The sequence below is a fragment of the Xyrauchen texanus genome, chromosome 16, assembly GCF_025860055.1.
Source record: "Xyrauchen texanus isolate HMW12.3.18 chromosome 16, RBS_HiC_50CHRs, whole genome shotgun sequence".
Classification (NCBI taxonomy): domain Eukaryota; kingdom Metazoa; phylum Chordata; class Actinopteri; order Cypriniformes; family Catostomidae; genus Xyrauchen; species Xyrauchen texanus.
This window is the reverse complement of record NC_068291.1, coordinates 25097482-25117756: the sequence shown is the minus strand read 5'-3', so window position 1 is coordinate 25117756 and position 20275 is coordinate 25097482. Positions and strand designations below refer to the sequence as shown.

Below are 20275 nucleotides of genomic sequence, written 5' to 3'. Positions count from 1 at the left end.
AAATTTGGTTTCTCATGTCATGACCCCTTTAATCATATCGCATTGGTTTTCATTTACTGCTGCTATCCATGCCATTCGTCGCCTTTTGTCACCTCTGAAACATGGCTTGTACTATTATTTTTCCACGCTGGAAAACGAATAAAAGGATATTCCATTCTTAAGCTTTATGCCACTTCAATCATGAGAACGACTATTGCAGTTTATAACACAGCAGGTAGACGGCATCTTGAACACTGCATTCTTCCCTCCATGCAATCAAGTCTGGCACCTTCTGTTTGTGCCGCGGATTCCCAAAATGCTTTGCGTTCACCACTGGTAAACGTCACGATGACGTCACATTAGCAATCTCTATACATCCGTTGACCGTTAGGCATTCAGACCTCCTTGGTTGAGCTTTTAATAGAAGTGTCCCATCTCTTCTAATAATCTCTGATATGATTTACTGTAAATTATTAAGAGCCTGATGAATGAAAAACAATATTTCAAAAGGACACAGTTATTTTTCTGGAAACAGTCCCCCAGCTCAGTAAAGTGACACTCATACTGTATGTATACCGTCATAAAATATATAAATAAAAATGGCATTGTAGGGTAGGATGAGGTCTTGTTTTGGTGTTAGAAATCAAAGATAGAAGGCCTACTAGTATCAAGTACGTGCACTATATGACTAGGGACACATTAAGATGCTGAAGGCATGGGGTCCCCTGGTCTTGAATGACGTTTTGCCTGTTTATGCGATTTGCCATGACATCAAAATATCACTCCAGCTTAGAATCCAAAATTGGCAACCCTGATGTAAGTATAAAAAACACACCAAGTACAAACCCCTGTCAAAAGACTACGCGCCATTGGCTCTAATCTCTGCCCATCATCTCAGGCGCCGATTCATATGGTGTGCGCTAACTCTCCATAACTATGCGCTGATTGGCCAACACATGCGTCTCCGCTGCGCGAAGTCCCGCCCTATTTCGCGCAGGCAGCCAATCCTCGTGCGGAGGGTCGGACACTTTCGGAGGCGCCTCTGCGAAAGGGCACGGTGGCAGTACGGAGTTGCAGCGCGCGAGCTCAGTACACCGAATAGTTCCCGACGAGGCCACATCGCGCGAGTCTATCGAACGCAGAGAGAAAGAAACAGAGCGCGAGACTAAAGGGTTCGTGTTTATTCCTCTCCGTAAAAAATCAATTGTTATATCCGGAGAGGGTCGCCGCAGCGTGGAGGGGGAACAAGGGATTTGATCTGCACCGTTATCTTTTTCTTTTGTGTTTCGTTTTTTTATTTTTCCCCTGGAGAAGGATTGTGAGGGTTTGTGTGCAAAGATGATGGTCGGGGAGATGGAGGTGAAGGAGAGACCGAGGCCGAGTCCTGACTATCTCATGCAGTTACTGAACGAGAAGAAGCTCATGACGAGTTTACCAAACCTGTGCGGAATCTTCACACACCTGGAGAGACTCCTGGACGAAGGTGTGTGTGTGTGTGTGTGTGTGTGTGTGTGTGTGTGTGTGTGTGTGTGTGTGTGTGTGTGTGTGTGTGTGTGTGTGAACCTGAACCATGAATGTGTTTGTGAACCGTGTGTGTGTTTCACAACTTTTCAAACTTGTTATGCAGACAAAGAGACTCAAAAAGTGATTAGAGATTCAGTTTTAAAACGGACGTGTTTTTTTCGTATTATTTGGATTAAACCGAAGTCTGTTGGAGCCGTTAGTTTGTGAAAAGTTGTTTTTCCCCCAGAAAAGTGTGAAAGAGTGGGTCGCTAGCGCTGTTAGCAGTTTTGCTAATATCCAACAACTTTTACACTCCGTCATATTTGTCCCACATTTAATACTTTACCATCAAAATATCGGCTGCAATAGTTTAAATCGAGTCTGTTTGTGGCGGGGTGCAAAAGGGTGCTTTTTTAACTACACATTCGCTTGAATTTGAACGTTTGGTTCTTTTATTACTTGGGGGGGTTTGAGTGACGTTAGCAAAACGTTATTAGCTGCACGCACAAGGAAAAACTCGTCATTAAATGTGTATTTGGTCAGGTTTATGAGAGCACTGTGACCTCAAAGGATTTACTCTGAACAGTTAGCTGTTTGTTTGCAGATGAAAGATTTGTTTTCGAGGCATGCAGCGTGAATGCGCCTCAGGGAGAGATTGAAAGAGTGATCGTAGGTTTGGCTGTGATGTAGCAGATTTCTCTCCCTTTTGCATATAGTTTCTTTTATACCAACATATTTCGACCGTGTTTTTATTTGCATCCTATATTTGTGTCTGAAGTGCGAGTAGTTTATTAGCAGGGTCTTTGTTAGAGAGTCAGTTCTGATCCGGATGGTTGGAATTTCTGAACATAGAGTATCCGTGTGTATTACAGTTTTACAAGCCACAAAAGTGCCCCTACTATTGTCACGCAAACACTCGGCTCTGATTGTCTTGTAACTGAGACACGAGCGGCCGCAAAGACTGCCGCAATGTTATCCAGTATTGGCTTCGCTTGCGCTCTTTCTCTCAACGTGTTGCAAAATCACCATGTGCGTCACCGGTTGAACTAGTTTGGTTTGATGGATCACTTCTCCACATACCGACACACAGCCCCAGAAACCACAGTTTAGATTTTGAGTGGTTAAACTGAGGTTATTTAGCTTTGGTCCAGACATAAAGCTGGACTTGTACTAACTGAAAGTTAGTGACCGTTATGGGATCAGCTGGACTAAATTTCATAAAAATAGTGTCTGTGTTTCTAGACTTGTCAAAATCAGAGACCGTGAAGAGATGTGGTGACAAACATTGCACATTGAATCTAGTCCTTACATCTGCAGTCCTGCTTTTTTTATGATTGAATGGCACAGAGAGAGTGTGCTATTGTTAAAAATCTTCTCCATGGTACTTTTTAGTGACTTAATGAGAGATTTCTCATAAAGCTGTCTGCTCCACCACCAAACAGTGAGATGTTAGTTCTTCCTGCAGTAATACAGCTTGCATGCCTCATGTTTGTTTATCTTGACTGATTCAACATTTACCTGCATTTTGTTCCACTTTTGGTGTACTTTGTTTTCTGTTTAAAAAAAAAAATGGGATGAGCTGAGGACAACTTAATTCATTTTTTCTGACACTCATTTATTTGAACACATGGATGGAGCTAGGTGAAAATCTCTGAGCTCAACTAAATTTGCATTCTGATTTGGCTATGCAACCGAGCAGCTCAGGGTGATGTGAACCAGTCATGTATTTGTAACGGTAAATACTCTGACTAAATGCTCATGGAGAAAAATTTGCAGTGTCTGCTTTCTCTCCAAACCTCATCAGCTGTTCTGGGGGAATGATTGCCCTCACTGCTACTGCAGTTTTAGAGTTCGTGCCTATGTGTTATACAGATCAAAGATCAGGGTTCGTTTTCAAATTCTGTGCGGTTTCGGGCGAATGAGGACTATGGTTGCAACTAATGAATATTTTGATAATCGATTAATCTAACAATTATTAGAACGATTATTCAACTATACATCGATTATTACAACATTATTAATCATTAGACCGTATCCGATTATTCAGCTTGTGCCCGACTTAAAAGGTTGTCTTAAAAGTGCTTACTAACAGTAAAGAGGACAAAACCATCTTTAAAAAATACCTCTAATTCATTATCTATCTTAATTCATTAAAGAAATTAACTACAAAAATCCTATTGTTATCAAGTGTTGTTGTCTTGTTTTCCATTTAAAATAGTCAAAGAATCCTTAAAACAAGACACATTTACTTGAGAAACGACATAAGACACATTTTTCACAGTTATACTTCTGCGAGTGCACAAAATATACTTATTCAAGATCTGTTCTCTAAAAGCAAGTCTAAATATATTTTATATGCTGCTTCTCGTATGAATGCATCTTTTTTTAAAGGATGCTTAAAAATATTTGTAGTTTGAAATATTATATTCAAAATGTCCAGATAACAATTTTTTCTATGTTGTTTTAAAGGAGTTTTACATATTTATATTGGAAAACAAGCAAAAACAAATCAAAAATATATTTTGTTGCAGTGTAGAATGGGGCGAGGTCTACCCTCTCTCACCTTTCTGTTTAATTCAATCTTTAATTCACGAAAATCAAACTCTTATTGATAATGCTCCTTATTGCCAATTCTCTTAACGATAAGAAATGCACAGTGGCATATATTATAATTCATCGAGCCATCACATTATAGTCTAGCTGCAGCAAGTGTGCATTTGAGGAATGAGTATCCCAGCGACAGTGTGTGCCTCAGCCAGATGCAGTTTCAATCTCTCCTCCTCGGATCGGGACATTCGTGCAACTCATTGAAGAGGCACTGACCACACAGAGAAATGCCAGTTTTGGAGTTTGTAGTTATTTACATGATCTGCTTCTGTATTATTTGAATTTTAATAAAGCTATAATGCATTAATCATTACTGCATTTAAGATGTAACGCCAGGATATTTCTTTTAAAGATGCTCTGCAAGCAAGATTTGTCCACAACGAGACTGCTTCCATTTGCGACCGAGCCGTAACTTCCTGGCTGATGTCTTGAAATGTTGCTTCAATATATCGACATTTTCTTTCCTCATGGTGCCATTTATTTTGTGAAGTGCACCAGTTCCTCCTGCAGCGAAGCACCCCCATAACATGATAATTATGGCCAAACAGTTAAATTTTTGTTTCATCAGACCAAAGGACATTTCTCCAAAAAGTAAGATCTTTGTCCCCATGTTCACTTGCAAGCTGTAGTCATGCCTTTTTATATTGGTTTTGGAGCAGTGGCTCCTTCCTTGCTTAGCAGCCCTATCCAATATAGGTTATGTCAAATATAGGACACTTTTTACTGTGGATATAGATACTTGTCTACCTGTTTCCTCCAGCATCTTCACAAGGTCCTTTTGCTGTCGTTCTGGGATTGATTGCACTTTTCTAGGCGAATGCATCTCTTTCCTGAGTGATGGTTGCATGGTCAAGTGGTGTTTATACTTGCATACTATTGTTTATATAGGTGAACTTGATACCTTCAGGCATTTGGAAATTGCTCCCAAGGATGAACCAGACTTGTGGAGGTCCACAATTTTTATTTCTGAAGTCTTGGCTGATTTCTTTCGATTTCCGTATTGTCAAGCAAAGAGGCACTGAGTTTGAAGTAGGGCTGCACAATTCATTGAAATAAAATCAAAAACGCGATATGACCTTGTGTGATTATTAAACTGGAAGGGCTGCGATTTTAAAGAAATAAATATTCTGCTTCAAAGTTTATTTGCACTGCTGTCTGGTCTATATTAAGTTAGGTAATTGTTTTCAGAGCGTTTCTGCACTCAACAACTCCCTCTCATGCTTAGAGTAACGGAAGTGCTCTGAGTTCGGTTCCGTTTGCTTATGTGCTCTAAACGCTTTATTTACACTAAACTGCCACATCCTGTGTGAAGCGTTTTTATTATTATCTGCGGTAGCAGCATCTGTCTCCGCAAGGCACAGGTATCATATATATATATATATATATATATATATATATATATATATATATATAAAAAATAACGTGGAATACAAGATGGGGTATAATTCAAACATCTTTATTAAATGATTGCGGAGCAAACAGCATTAACTGAAACACCTGTAGAGTCCAGAAACGTATCCTCCTGTCATTTGTTTACCTCACGAGAGAGAGCGTGTCGCCCTTATTACGCTCCCTGTGGAAACAAGTACAAACTTAACTAATATTACCAACATCCAACAAAATGAAAAGGAAGGAATGTGCATATAATAAATCTGTATTAAATATTTAGTTACTATACTATAGTGCATTATTAAATTATATATAATAAAACAATGAATACAAATTATTAAATTAAATGTTGACAAATTAACCAAAATTTTCACTTTATATTTAATTACACCAATGGGTTAACAGTTCAACTTACGTTTGACATTAAGCCTCATTCTTTAGGACTATCTTATATACAGTAAATAATCATTTGTATAAGCCTACTAGCTTATAAGGCCTAGAATAAAGAGTAACATTTATATTTTGATTATTGCATTATTCAATCAACCAACATTATTTTTGACAGTAAAAACTATGGTTTTACCAACAGGGAAATGTAGTTGACAGTGACATTGAGCAGAACGCTTACATATAACCAGTTTTGACAGAGCTGCTGATAAAGTTAAATGATCAGCATCGATTGATGAGATGATGGAGATTGGTATCGGATGTTAAAATCCTGATTGGAACATCTCTAATATTCAAGTTGACTGTTTCAAAAACTAACAATGATTATTAGTGGGCTGAGATCCTGTCACAAAATGGACAAAAACAGGTACATGGTGGATGGTAAATTTTGAATGTGAAGACTTTGTTTCACTGTTTATACATTTATTTGTTTGTGGTTGAACTGAAAAAAGGTCTGTTTGGTTCTTTTTAAGAGGGCTCAAGTGTGAAAACCCCAGCAGCCTTTTTACAGTAGAACAAGTGGAAAACAGTACCATCATAATCACAGTTCAAATCGCAATCACAATATTTTTCAAAATAATCAAAATGATTTTTGTCCAAATCGTGCAGCCCTAGTTTGAAGGTAGGCCTTAAAATATATCCACAGTTACACCTCCAGAAGCTAATTGTCTAAAGCAGTGGTTCTCAAACTTTTTACACCAAGTACCACCTCAGAAAATATTTGGTTCTCCAAGTACCACCATAACGACCAACATTAAAATACAGTAGTAGTAGGCCTAACTATTCAGCTACAGTTATGCACAGCTCAAAAACCAGGCAGTTTTATTTATAATAAAATACTAATTGTTTCCATGGTGACGCGTCATTGCTTCTCACGTGATCACAGCCACTGAATGACTGTGATCTGCATTTATTTCCTTTTATATTCACAAATTTGTTAGCTATACTATAGCATCACCTTTATAATTATCACGTTAGTTAAGCTCTGACCGATGGGCGCCACCTGATTATAATGGATAGGAATATTATTGCCGCTTCCATAGACATCAGTGTGTATTTTACAAACTCTAAATATATATTTTTTTAGTACTTATGTAAATTTAAATGTCTGAAACCTAAAATAAACTATGTGGATGAAAGCACTGAATAGTTGTGAACGATTTGACTCCGCTGAGCGCGTACGTCTCTGGCTCGGTGCCAGCCAACGCGCGAAAGCACAGTTTGAATTTATCAGTTGGTCAAGTCATGCACTCACTGGTGAGATCAAAATTCAGTGATTCCTCTGCGTACCACTAGAGTGAGTCTGTGTACCACTAGTGGTACGTGTACCACACTTTGAGAACCACTGGTCTAAAGGCTTTACATTATTGTTCACCATTAACGATAATAAGGACCGTTTCACAGCTTGCACTGTTTTTCATTTGCCTTCAAACGCCCCATTAAAAGTACACATCATTTTCATATTCGCCATACCTCTCCCACTGCATCATTCTTAACTGCTGAATCCAGTTTGTCTTCCAACACTGTCAGAATTCCCATGTGATGCCATGACATTGCTGATGAAGTCTTAAGTGAACCGCGCGTCTTTTGCGACATGAGCGATCAGTTTATGTGATGGGCCAAATTACCGATAGCCAATTGAGTCATAGGATGTGAATATCTGCCTATCCGATTGGTGGATGATCAATTGGAGCATCCCTAGTGAGCAGTGTTTTATATTTTGTTATATTGACTGCGATTTCAAATGATTGCAAATGAGACCAAAAATAATATTGCGTCTAATTTAAAATCTAGTTGCCATTGGCAACAGTCGGGTTGTGCGTTCATATGAGGTTTCATCAGATTTCATCTTATTAGCGACTAAAAACAGCCATTTGCCTCTTTCAGTTTAGGAGCCAATGCCCCCCCCCCCACTTATTTTTTAGGTTGGAGCCCTGTATTATACTCAAAATGCATGAATATAATGAAACCGTTATGCCAAATTATGTATTAAAAAAAATAAGCTTTTTACAGCATTTGGTATAATAATCTCTAACAGGTGAAAGTGAGGGCAGGAGACTGGTAGAAATGTTCAGAACAGCAGCGAGAGCCTACTGTACAGGAGTGAAATTTTTTTCGTTTAATTCATGGACTCCTGTGAATAGACCTTCCGTCAGAGGTCACAGATTTGGTTGGAAGCGGATCGCTCAAAACAAACAGTCCAAAAAAACAGTGTTTACAGTTTGAGGAAAATGAACTTATGATTGGCTTACTAATAGCTATCTCTGCATATTAAGCTGGGATAGGGGAAAGTATTTTGATAGAGAAAAAGATACATGAAAGGGGGTTTGGAGGTGAAATGTTGGAACACTCTCTCAGTTGTCTCCTCATAAGAGTTCTCATGACAGCTGCACAAAACGCTCCTAACTCCAGAGTGTGTTTGCAGCTGTTGTTATGGTAAAAGAAAAGAAACACCCTTAGCGTTGCACTCTCTGATCCCTGCACAAGACAACTGCCCTCTCGCTCTCTGTGCACTGTGTTTTTGAGTGTGTGTCAGTCTGACGAGAGGACAGTTTTGCAGTGTGCTTGTGATCTTCAGGGGTGACCCTGCGGGTGTTTTTAGAGCTGTCTTTGATAAGTTGGTGGCAGCTGAGTCCAGTGCTCTAGGTGAAAAAGGCGGGGTGAAAAACAGACATGGCGAATGAAGTGCATTTGGGAAGAAGTCAAGGTTAAAGATCTTGGTTTCACATGGTCACATAGGTTGTCAGGATTTTATTTGGTCTTGAAATGGTTTGTGTGTGCTCTTTTTCTGGGATAAATATGGGTGTTTCTACAATTATTGGCATTTTTATGTCGCAGGGGATAATTTTTGGGTCATTGACATACTGTGGAAAAAGAATTTGAAATCTTATTATAATCTAGTTTAAAACGCATGTCAAGTTCATAGAAATGTAATTTTTGTGGTTTCACAAATCTAATGATGCGTTCAGACCAGAGGTGTTGAGTGTCAAATCAACCTGATTCATTTTCTATGGCAGCCAGCGTCTCTAGGCGGCATGGCACATCTTGGGCGTTGTGGGCGTCAGAGGAAAGTTCAAGTGCAGGCAACATTATGGTAATGAGCTTTGACGCGCTTTGGCAGCAACCTATTGGAATATAGAAGTGCTCCACTCTAGCGCAGTCTAGAGAACACAACCGTGTAAACTTTGATTCCCACCAAACATTAGTTCCGAAGACAAAATGGAGGAGAAACTGATTATTGCCAGGGCGGATTTTCACATAATATACAACCTGTCCCTGTTTGCTTACAGGGATGTAGAGAGAGCTATATATATATATATATATAAAAACAATGCATGGACAAAGGTGTCTGAAATTGTTGGTGTGCTAGGTGAGTTAATGAGTTGGATATTATGGTTTATATAATATATAATTAGAGATGCACTGATCGAACGGCCAAGGACCGGAATTAGCCGATTTTCCGCATGCCCGGACCGGTAACCGGCCGGTCAGCCTCACGTCTTTCCGATTCCAAGCCGGTCCGTTTTGTTGCCAGCGGCACAGGCAATAACGTCACAGCCGCACGTAAACATGTCAGTGGCATGGAAGATCTTCACTGTGAGTGAAGAAAACATAAAGTTCGAAATGTGTAATAATTGTAAGGCCAAAGTAAACCGTGGGGGAACCACCACAATAACTTTTGGATCAACAAACCTAATTAGACATTTATAACACCATCACCCAGCTGAAAATGCCCATTTTAAAAAAGAAGCTAAAAAGTGAAAGCGGCTAAAGCTTGCCAGAGCTTAGAGCCAGCCACAAGTCAGCAGCCTCTCCTATCATTCCTTGGAATGAGCAGCGAAAAGACCAAAGTAATTACGAGGATAATGATGGAATTCATGGCCCTGGATGACCAGCTGTTCTCCATAGTTGAGGACAGAGGCTTCAGAAATCTGATAAATTTCCTCGATACAGAGTAGGAGGTTATTTTCCGATGTCGCGTTGCCCGAGTTATTTAATCTTGTGTCATGTCACACACGCAGCCTGTTATCTGTCAACATTTGGGTACACAATTCCGGGAGAGGGGAAGTGGGGTGCTGGATGGCAGAGGCAGTTTCAATACTATAGAAATTGTGCCGTTGTGGTTTAATGTGCTGAGTAACTTAATTTGTCCCGTGTCCGATATTAAAATCAGTGCGACACACATTGCAAAAGGCGTGGGCATTGTCGATATGGCTTCGGGATATGAAATTCAATTCTTCCATCCAGCTGTTGTTAAATGTACATGTATATTTAGTTTTTTTCACCGGAGCACCAGCTGAGTCTTCCTCTCCCATCTACCAGTGATGCTTGATTTAACATCCCGCATCTACTGCCTGCGCAGATATCAACAGTGCAAATGGGTTGTAGGTTGCCAGATTGTGGTCATAAATGATTTGTAATTTGTATTATGTGTCGATTATGTGAGTAGGATGCGTTTCATTCAAGATCTGGCAACTGGACCACCTTGGAATAATATATTGATGTGATTATTCATATAACGTGGTTTGGGCCATACAAATTACGGGAGTTTCTTTGGGAGAAATAACAAAACGGGAGACTACCGGGAAAAACGGGAGTGTTGACAGGTATGAAAGCTGTTCCCGAAGCAGTGCTCAGTTTTACAACTGATATTTGACATCTAACGTAAGTTGAGCGTAATGGACACTTTAGTTTTTCAGATCTTTGGAATTGTTTTGTTAGACGAGTAATAAAGAGAAAAAGGCCCATTTATAAAAATAGTGGAAAATGACATCTGTTATATAACAGATATTAGCAGTTATATAGCAGATATAACTTATTAGCAGTTAATTGTTATTTCTACCTCTTTCCAGTCACAGAGCACTTTATTTTGAGAGTTGTTTAAGTGAGAGAAGATCCTGTAACTTAGTGCAGTTTGGGGGAAATTGTAATGTTGAATTTATTTTATTATGAAAATAAAATTTAGCATTGAAACAAGGTAGATTTTGTTTGTATATGTGGTCAATAATAGTTCTTAGAAAGAAAATCGGTATCGGCAGGTCACTCTTGCAAAAAATCGGAAATCGAAATAATGTAATAATATCTTTTAATATATTAATATATTTCATGAGGCTATACGCTACTTGTGATATGTTGTTTAGCAGCTTTTAGTCTTTTATTTTTTTATTAGCTTTATGGTTTATATATATATATATATATATATATATATATTAGTGTACATCTAAACATGGACAAATTATTTTCAGAAAATATACGCATTTAAAATCTGCAGTCTCTCTTTTCCTGCTAAGAAGTCTCAGGAACATCCATGACGTCACACAGAGGTTGAGAAACCTTGTCCTATCAAATTCTTTAGAGAAAGAGAATGCACCCTCCCCCTACAACTGTTCTGCATGTCTGGCTGTATTCTAACTGCCGCTGATTATGCCTTCACATGGCAGTTTGAAGAGAGCATAGATCATGCTGTATGTCCGTTCCATACAGGTTTTCCAATAAGATTCACTTTAAAAGTTTTTTGGGATGTACCAGCTCGAGTAACAGTTCTTTATTCTTTATGCTTGATGTATTTTGATTCAAAACATGGATGTATTATCTTTTACGTGCTTGTTTCTCATTCATCTGCATTGGGCTTGCACAATGGATCCAACCTTCAGCATGCTGTGTAGGGCTGGGAGATAGGACGATGTAATTGGATCTGGCAAATATCCTGATGCGACTGCAACAGTCACTGACAAATGGCGATCAACAATATCAGTAAATAACACAACCATGGAGCTGGAAACTCTCCAAATATTTTAAATAGTAACTCCGTAGTTATTGCCATAGGCATGATTGTTGGTGCTAGACGGGCTGGTTTGAGTGTTTCTGTAACTGCAGTCTCTAGAGTTTACTCAGAATGGTGCCAAAAACATCCAATGAGTGGCAATTCTATGGACTGAAACACCTTGTTGATGAGAGAGGTATTCGGATAATGGCCAGACTGGTTTGAGCTGAGTGAAAGGCTACGGTAACTCTAACCACTCTGTACAACTGTAGTTAGCAGAACTGCATCTCAGAATGCACACCACGTCAAATCTTAAGGTGGATGGGCTATAAAAGTAGAAGACTGTGTTGGGGACTTTACAAGGACCATAGTGTTGCATTCTGCAGTCACACATTTTTCTTTTAATAATGAACACCAAAGTGTAGCCTTTGTCCCAGACAACCGATTTTCTATGTAACATAAATTAATCTCAACTGTCCATTTTTTAAGTGAGATAATGTACAGCCAAATGTCCATGCAGTTGGAGTGACCGTACATATCCTGTAAATAGGTTTAACAGCAACCGCTAACTGATTGTGCAATCCCTACATCACATGATGATTACAAGTCTACAGTTAGCCCGTTTCATTTCTCTGTATGCCTCAGGAGGTGTAGAGTTCACAAAGTTCTAGAGTTCTGGCAGCAGTAGCTCTGGGTGCCAACAGGAAGTGGTTCTTTTAGGCTGAGACCTGTGGGAGCCCCCAGCGCCTTAGAGCATCTAGTTTAATTAGCTAGATCCATTAGCTCAGGTACGGCTCGAGCCAAGGTGCACAAGAGTGAGTGGAGATAATTTTATTCTCTATCTTTGTTTCTCTCCTTTTCTGTGTCCTGCTGTGTAGTGATAAATTGGATGGCAGGAAAAGGTTGACAGGGTTAGCACAGGGAACGGAGGAGTCTCTCATTTTCCCTTTCCCCCAGTGGTCCTGCGGGGTGTGTGTGTGCGCGCACTGGCCCTTGGCTCGGCCCTTGATGAAGTCATGTCTGTTTGCTTCAGGCTGTGCCCCATTATCAGTGGGGTCTCTTTCTCGCAAACACAGGGGGTTCTTATCTGACTCTGCCCTGCCAGCACTGTTGTCTGCCTGATGCCACACAAACACAGCACACACCCTCCAAAGTTTTTAATGAAGAATTCATTTTGGCTGGCATTTATTAATTCAACAGTTAATCTACACATGTATTGGGTCAGATCACAATTTTCTTTAGAGCGACCATAGCTTGGAGTGTGATAGACTGAACCTGATGCAATGATTCAGACACAGTCATGACTCCTTAACCACTACACTCCTATGCTCCCCGGAGGTGAACAAAGGCTTTCATGGCCTTCTCACACAGTAAAAAGCTTTTTCAGTGTTTTTGGAGGGAGAGTAGTCCTTTTCATATGAAGTGAAAAACAGTCTAATCAAAAAGCTAAATATTTCCATGAGTCATGCTTTTATAATGCGTGTCTGTAGTTCTAATTTGGATGGGAGAATCTGTCCAGGAGCAGTTAGTGTTTACCATCTCGCTTTCTCTCAAGTTGGGGGAAGGGCCTCGCCCTTTCACATTCCACAACTGCCTGAAATATCTCCACACCCCTTTACACTCCTTTTCATGCTGTTTCTTTTCTGTTTTTCTCTTTTTTCAGTCAGCATCTTGGAGACACTGTATTTGTCTTTGTCTGTGCTTTACTGTTTTCTTCATTCTTTAATGGAGTATCAGAGCAATTGGTTGGCTAAATCAGACAGAATTCCTCTGCGCTCATCTATGATCACATTAAGCCTGTGAATCCTTCCAGGATTTGTTCTATCGCTTTAAATGCTTTAATTAGTCGTAATTATGATTGCTCTCTTTTTTTTCTGGGCTTTAAAATGGTCCTTAAATTGATCTTTGTGGACTGATCTTGGCTGGAGGTGGTTATTTTTGACTGTCTCATCCTGTGATTTTAAACTATTCACCTCCAATTCACTCTCAGCAGCAGATATGTAACACTGCAGGTTTTATTTCACTGCAGAAATCTGTTTCTCCAAACCAAACATGTTGATTTTATTTTTTTTTTTACCTGACTGTTTTGACTATTACCTAATAGAGGGCCAATCAGAGCGTACCGTGTGCTGGGCCTCATGGGAGCACACAGATGTCATTGTGATACAAGTTGGTTGTTTTTCTTCGTCTATTCTATAGTAAATTGTCAGACTGATTTCATTATGTTTGGGGTTTTCACTCATGTCTAGTTCCTGTTTCATCATAGTTCTTGTTTTTCTATGGAATAGTTGTCTCTATCTCTCTTGTCTCTTCCTGTAATTCCTCTGTATGCGCACACAGGGTAGTGTTCCGGAACACTTTCTTGAGCTTTTTGGCAATGTCCACACTAATACTTTTTTGGTTTGACCTTTTTTTAATTTTATTTTTGATTGTGGTATTTCAATCATACATGATCATAGGCCTATTCACTTTGGTTTAAAGACAATTAGCACATTGCATCCAAACCATCTCAGATTGTAGCACAAGAATATTAAAATGTCAAACTCGGTTTGCTAATGTCATTGTTTTCCATACTATGCAGTTCTGAGCATTTTTCTGGTGGAGAGTCATTTTGTTTTTGTGTTTCAACCGAAGCGTGCAGTATTTGTCCATGTCTACGCTATTGCATTTTAGTTTGAAAACGCATTGAAATAACAAAACGGGAGACTCCCGGGAAAAACGGGAGTGTTGACAGGTATGGTTAGAAGCCATTCCCGAAGCAGTGCTCAGTTTTACAACTGATATTTGACATCTAACGTAAGTTGAGCGTATTGGACACTTTAGTTTTTCAGATCTTTGGAATTGTTTTGTTAGACGAGTAATAAAGAGAAAAAGGCCCATTTATAAAAATAGTGGAAAATGACATCTGTTATATAACAGATATTAGCAGTTATATAGCAGATATAACTTATTAGCAGTTAATTGTTATTTCTACCTCTTTCCAGTCACAGAGCACTTTATTTTGAGAGTTGTTTAAGTGAGAGAATATCCCGTAACTTAGTGCAGTTTGGGGAAAATTGTAATGTTGAATTTATTTTATTATGAGAATAAAATGTTGCATTTGAAGAAAGGTAGATTTTGTTTGTATATGTGGTCAATAATAGTTCTTAGAGAATCGGAATAATTGCAATCGGTGCATCTCTTATTATTATTATTATTATTATTATTATTATTATTATTATTATTATACATGGTCAACAAATTCTAGAAAAGAACACTTAGAAAATAAAGAATAAATAAAAATACAATAAGTACCTAAATAAATATCAGTACTGTATGTTCAGTATCGGTCAATTGCTGACCATTTAAATAAAAATAAATAGCTAAATAAGCATCAGTAATAACTGTTTAGTATAAGTCTAATGCTGACTATTTTAATACTGCCAGTCAATTATTGGTAGTTTGTAAAACGAGATGCATGTACACCTGCAGAGTCAAGAGATAAACAGCAGTGTTACACTGTATTCTGCTATACATGTTCAGGGGAAACTTTCAACAGTGGAAAACCAGACTTTTAATTATTACATTTTGTAATTGCAATGACTGGAATTGTTAGGTTAAAGGGGATACCAAACTGTTAATCCTGAAGTGAAAATGTTTACACATTAACTTCCCACTCAGCTGACAAGGTAGCTACGTGGTTTGCTAGTTAGCTATAAGCTCATTGTCATGGAGAGTAAAAGATGGACATTGTTTATTTACTATCCAGCATTGCGTCTCACCAACTAGGTACAAATGTAGCATGAAATCAACACTCAACAGACACAATCCATCACCGCACCGTTGTCTGCTGAGCTGCACAATGATGCCCTGCTTACCTTTCATTCAGCTACGTTACTGAATGCACTGACAAACTACAGCTGGCTAATATGGCAAACAGATGTGATAAACATGAGTGTCATAGTTGTCAAGGACAGGGTTAACATTATATTAGTTATATTGAAAATGGAAAATTATGGGGGTCATTGCTGAGTGTCATAGTTGTCAAGGACAGGGTTAACGTTATATTAGTTATATTGAAAAGGGAAAATTATGAGGTCATTGCTTATTAACTTTACAGTATGTATTTCAGAAACAAGTAAACGACTTTCTGTGAAGACACCTCTTAACTCTGTACTGTCTGCAGAACCTCTGGCAGTTCAGCTCTGTAAACAAAGTTAGTGCACGCTCTGCTGGACAAACAACATTAAGACACCAATTCTAAATCACCCCAAGCATTGTTTTCTGCATTATATTTTCTGAACGTTTTCATATCTGTGCATTTTGGGAAACACAAGGTGATACTCCTATATAAGGCTAATATCGTCCGACCGATAAAATGGCTGGACACTAAAAATAATGTATATAGGGCTGGGACAACGCGTTGACGTCATCGATGACGTCGATGCAAAATATGCGCGTCGATTCGTCGGACCCAAAACAAAGATGGCGGCGCCGGCGAGTAGTGCAGAAGTGCAAGGCGGCATGCACTCGTTCCTCTACAGTATGGGAATTCTTTAATTTAAAAGGAAACAATTCCGTGATATGTCGTCTTTGCAAAATGGAGATGGCTTTCCATTATAGCACCACGGCAATGCACCAGCATCTGAAGAGGCGCCACCCGGGAGCAGCTGCAGATGACAGAGCACCGTAAGTTTTTTTTCAACTCCCCACTTTGCACTCGATGTTGGAGTAGGCTATAATACGTTGTCGACACCTAAAGTTTTCAAGCTATAGCTATTAATAATGCGCTTATAGCTATGAATGTCGTGAAAAATACATGGAGGACACTGACAACGCGCTGACAGACAGGACCAAGCAGGTAACATTTAATAAAGTCTCAACTTTCAAATTTGGTCATTCAAAGAAAATTAAACCATAAATAGGCCTACTATTTTGTGGCTCTTTAATGTGTCGTGACAGATTGCCTCAGTTAAAGCTGCTCGTGAACCGATCATCTTTTCCTTGGTTAATTTATAGCATCAAATAGGCTAAACATGAATGTAGCCTACATCAGAAGGACTGTTGTTTTAACCGCGGAAAGATGTCAGTACAGTAGCCTACAATCCGTTATATAAATTCAAATCCACCGACGTTAATCTTCTCTCTCCTGACTACTTTGTCGGACAAAAATGGCGTATTATGATTGATTGATCAGATCACCAGTCAATCAAACTCCCGGCAAATGTTTTTATTTTTTTATTTTATACACCCCCACCCCCGATGAAACCGGTATTACCGGTGTCGATTAATCGAATCGAAATCGAATCGTACTGGAAAAAATTAATCGTTAGATTAATCGATGCATCGAAAAATAAATAGCTAGATTAATCGTTTAAAAAAATAGTTTATCCCAGCCCTAAATGTATAACACTTCAACATGGTATCTAACAAATAAAAAGGCAAAATCACTGTAACATCTTAATGCACAAAACTATCAAAGAAAAGAAATGGGGAACACCCAAGTAATGGCAAAAAAAACACTTAACTAGCCACGTGATAAATGCGTGTCTCGAATGTGGAGGCAACAGAGATTCGTCCTTCATCATGCCAAATTGAGGCGAGTCACTATGCCACCATGAGGACTTGGAGCTTATTGGGAATGGGACATTCCAAATTGGGAGAAAAGGGGATAAAGCAAGCGTGCCGTCTCCCATTGAAACACCCACTAAAAAATATTGATGGACAACTAGTTGATTAGTCGACCATCGTAGCACATCCCTAGCCTCAACAGTTAAAGGTAGGGAAAATATTTCTATGTTGTCATTTAGAATTATAATTATTATGCAAATTTTTTTCACGTGAATTAATGAATTGATAAATATTTTCTTGTTAACAACAACAAAGCTGGTTTTGAGTGTTGCCATAGAAACATATAACTTATGAGGTCCGAGGACATAAACATCTCTGAGTAGAATCTCTAATTTGCCATCTTGTAAGTTGCACGATGGAACTCATTCGGAGGAACATCTGTCAAAATGACAGAAAAATTGAAGTGGGAAAAAACGAAGATATCTAGCGCACAAGCACTTTATAAACGCTTCAAAGAAGATCAGGTGTTGTTGCATCAGGTGCATTGAAATGGGCCGTGTTCTGTTTGATGCGCTTGAGATTTGTTTCTCTCTAGTACATGACTTAGATTTTATTTAGTGGCTGTTTTCTGTTTTATAATGTATACATGTTATGAATGCAGAATTTGGCATGTATTTCCGTATTTCGCAAAACTGTTTTATTTCCACATGCAAGACTCCATTGAACTTCACCTAGCAAATGAGTGCACGCATCCACATCAAACAGATCACAATGGAGAAAGGGAGCGCAATCATTTTGATTAAACTTGTGCATCATCATACCGCTCTTTCAGTTTCAATGTAATCAATCATGCAGCTTTCATGGATGGCATAGTCATGTGTGCTGGTAGTTTCTATCCATGTAATTGCATATAATACAATGAGCACCATTGAGACTTTTCAGCACAAGAGTGAATTTGCACTGCTTTTGCAGATGATTGTACTGTATTAAACTGTATACACTCACCTAAAGGATTATTAGGAACACCATACTAATACTGTGTTTGACCCCCTTTCGCCTTCAGAACTGCCTTAATTCTACGTGGCATTGATTCAACAAGGTGCTGAAAGCATTCTTTAGAAATGTTGGCCCATATTGATAGGATAGCATCTTGCAGTTGATGGAGATTTGTGGGATGCACATCCAGGGCACGAAGCTCCCGTCCACCACATCCCAAAGATGCTCTATTGGGTTGAGATCTGGTGACTGTGGGGGCCATTTTAGTACAGTGAACTCATTGTCATGTTCAAGAAACCAATTTGAAATGATTCGAGCTTTGTGACATGGTGCATTATCCTGCTGGAAGTAGCCATCAGAGGATGGGTACATGGTGGCCATAAAGGGATGGACATGGTCAGAAACAATGCTCAGGTAGGCCGTGGCATTTAAACGATGCCCAATTGGCACTAAGGGGCCTAAAGTGTGCTAAGAAAACATCCCCCACACCATTACACCACCACCACCAGCCTGCACAGTGGTAACAAGGCATGATGGATCCATGTTCTCATTCTGTTTACGCCAAATTCTGACTGTACCATCTGAATGTCGAGACTCGAGACTCATCAGACCAGGCAACATTTTTCCAGTCTTCAACTGTCCAATTTTGGTGAGCTCTTGCAAAATGTAGCCTCTTTTTCCTATTTGTAGTGGAGATGAGTGGTACCCGGTGGGGTCTTCTGCTGTTGTAGCCCATCCGCCTCAAGGTTGTGCGTGTTGTGGCTTCACAAATGCTTTGCTGCATACCTCGGTTGTAACGAGTGGTTATTTCAGGCAAAGTTGCTCTTCTATCAGCTTGAATCAGTCGGCCCATTCTCCTCTGACCTCTAGCATCAACAAGGCATTTTCGCCCACAGGACTGCCGCATACTGGATGTTTTTCCCTTTTCACACCATTTTTTGTAAACCCAAATGTTTGTGCGTGAAAATCCCAGTAACTGAGCAGATTGTGAAATACTCAGACCGGCCCGTCTGGCACCAACAACCATGCCACGCTCAAAATTGCTTAAATCACCTTTCTTTCCCATTCTGACATTCAGTTTGGAGTTCAGGAGATTGTCTTGACCAGGACCACACCCCTAAATGCATTGAAGCAACTGCCATGTGATTGGTTGATTAGATAATTGCATTAATTTGAAATTGAACAGGTGTTCCTAATAATCCTTTAGGTGAGTGTATAATACATAATATAATGAATAGTAATGCTGAGTCCTGATTTTCGATAGTCCTGATAGTGCCAAATGTATTGTTTGATTTAACCAGTGAATTTATACTATGACAAATCTTATTTTACTGGATAAGCATGCACTACCCTTTAATGTAGTTTTGAAAATAATACTTTAGAAACATATAATCAGTGACAATGAACAAATGTATCTATCACAATGTATTAAACTCGGCAAAATTATTAATATTTCTACTTTGGTTTCACCATGTTGTGCTATGGATGTTATATCGCTCCATCAATTCTGCGGTCATGTGTAACCGAGAAGCTGCCACAGTCCTCTCCTGCTGCATAAAGGTTTGTCTGTCTTTGTCTGTGAGCTCTTCATTACATTGCTGCATTTGTGCTCGATTAGATCTTAAACGTGTCAAAAACAAAGGAGCGTCATGGGAGAGGAAGAACATGTTTCAGATGTGCTTTGTGGTAAGGGTTAGTGTGTTAGTGGGTTCAACACCGCACTGAACTGATTGATTTTGTGCACAGAGCGATATTAGGGTCGAACTGATTGGGATGTTGGGAAAGAGAAAAGAGACATGCAAAGACAAATGGCATGTGTTCTGAATGAGGTCAGCCTATATGGAGGGAGATCTTTTAACACTAAGATCGGCATTGCAATATGTCCACATTTTCCTTTCTTATGATGCCATCTATTTTGTGAAGTGCACCAGTCCCTTCTGCAGCAAAGGACCCCCACAACATGATGCGGCTTGCAAACCTCTCCCTTTTTCCTCCAAACATAACGATGGTCATTATGGCCAAACAGTTAAAACTATTTTC

The 20275-nt window shown here is 39.2% G+C and overlaps 1 protein-coding gene across 1 annotated transcript in view; it reads left to right on the top strand.

The window, feature by feature from the left end:
• Positions 1-1032: 1032 nt before the first annotated feature.
• Positions 1033-20275, top strand: part of LOC127656869 (protein quaking-A-like) — a 130842-nt gene continuing 111599 nt past the window's right edge. The window contains 1 exon segment of the mRNA XM_052145392.1: positions 1033-1462. Coding sequence (XP_052001352.1) covers positions 1318-1462 — 145 coding nt within the window. The 5' untranslated portion in view covers positions 1033-1317.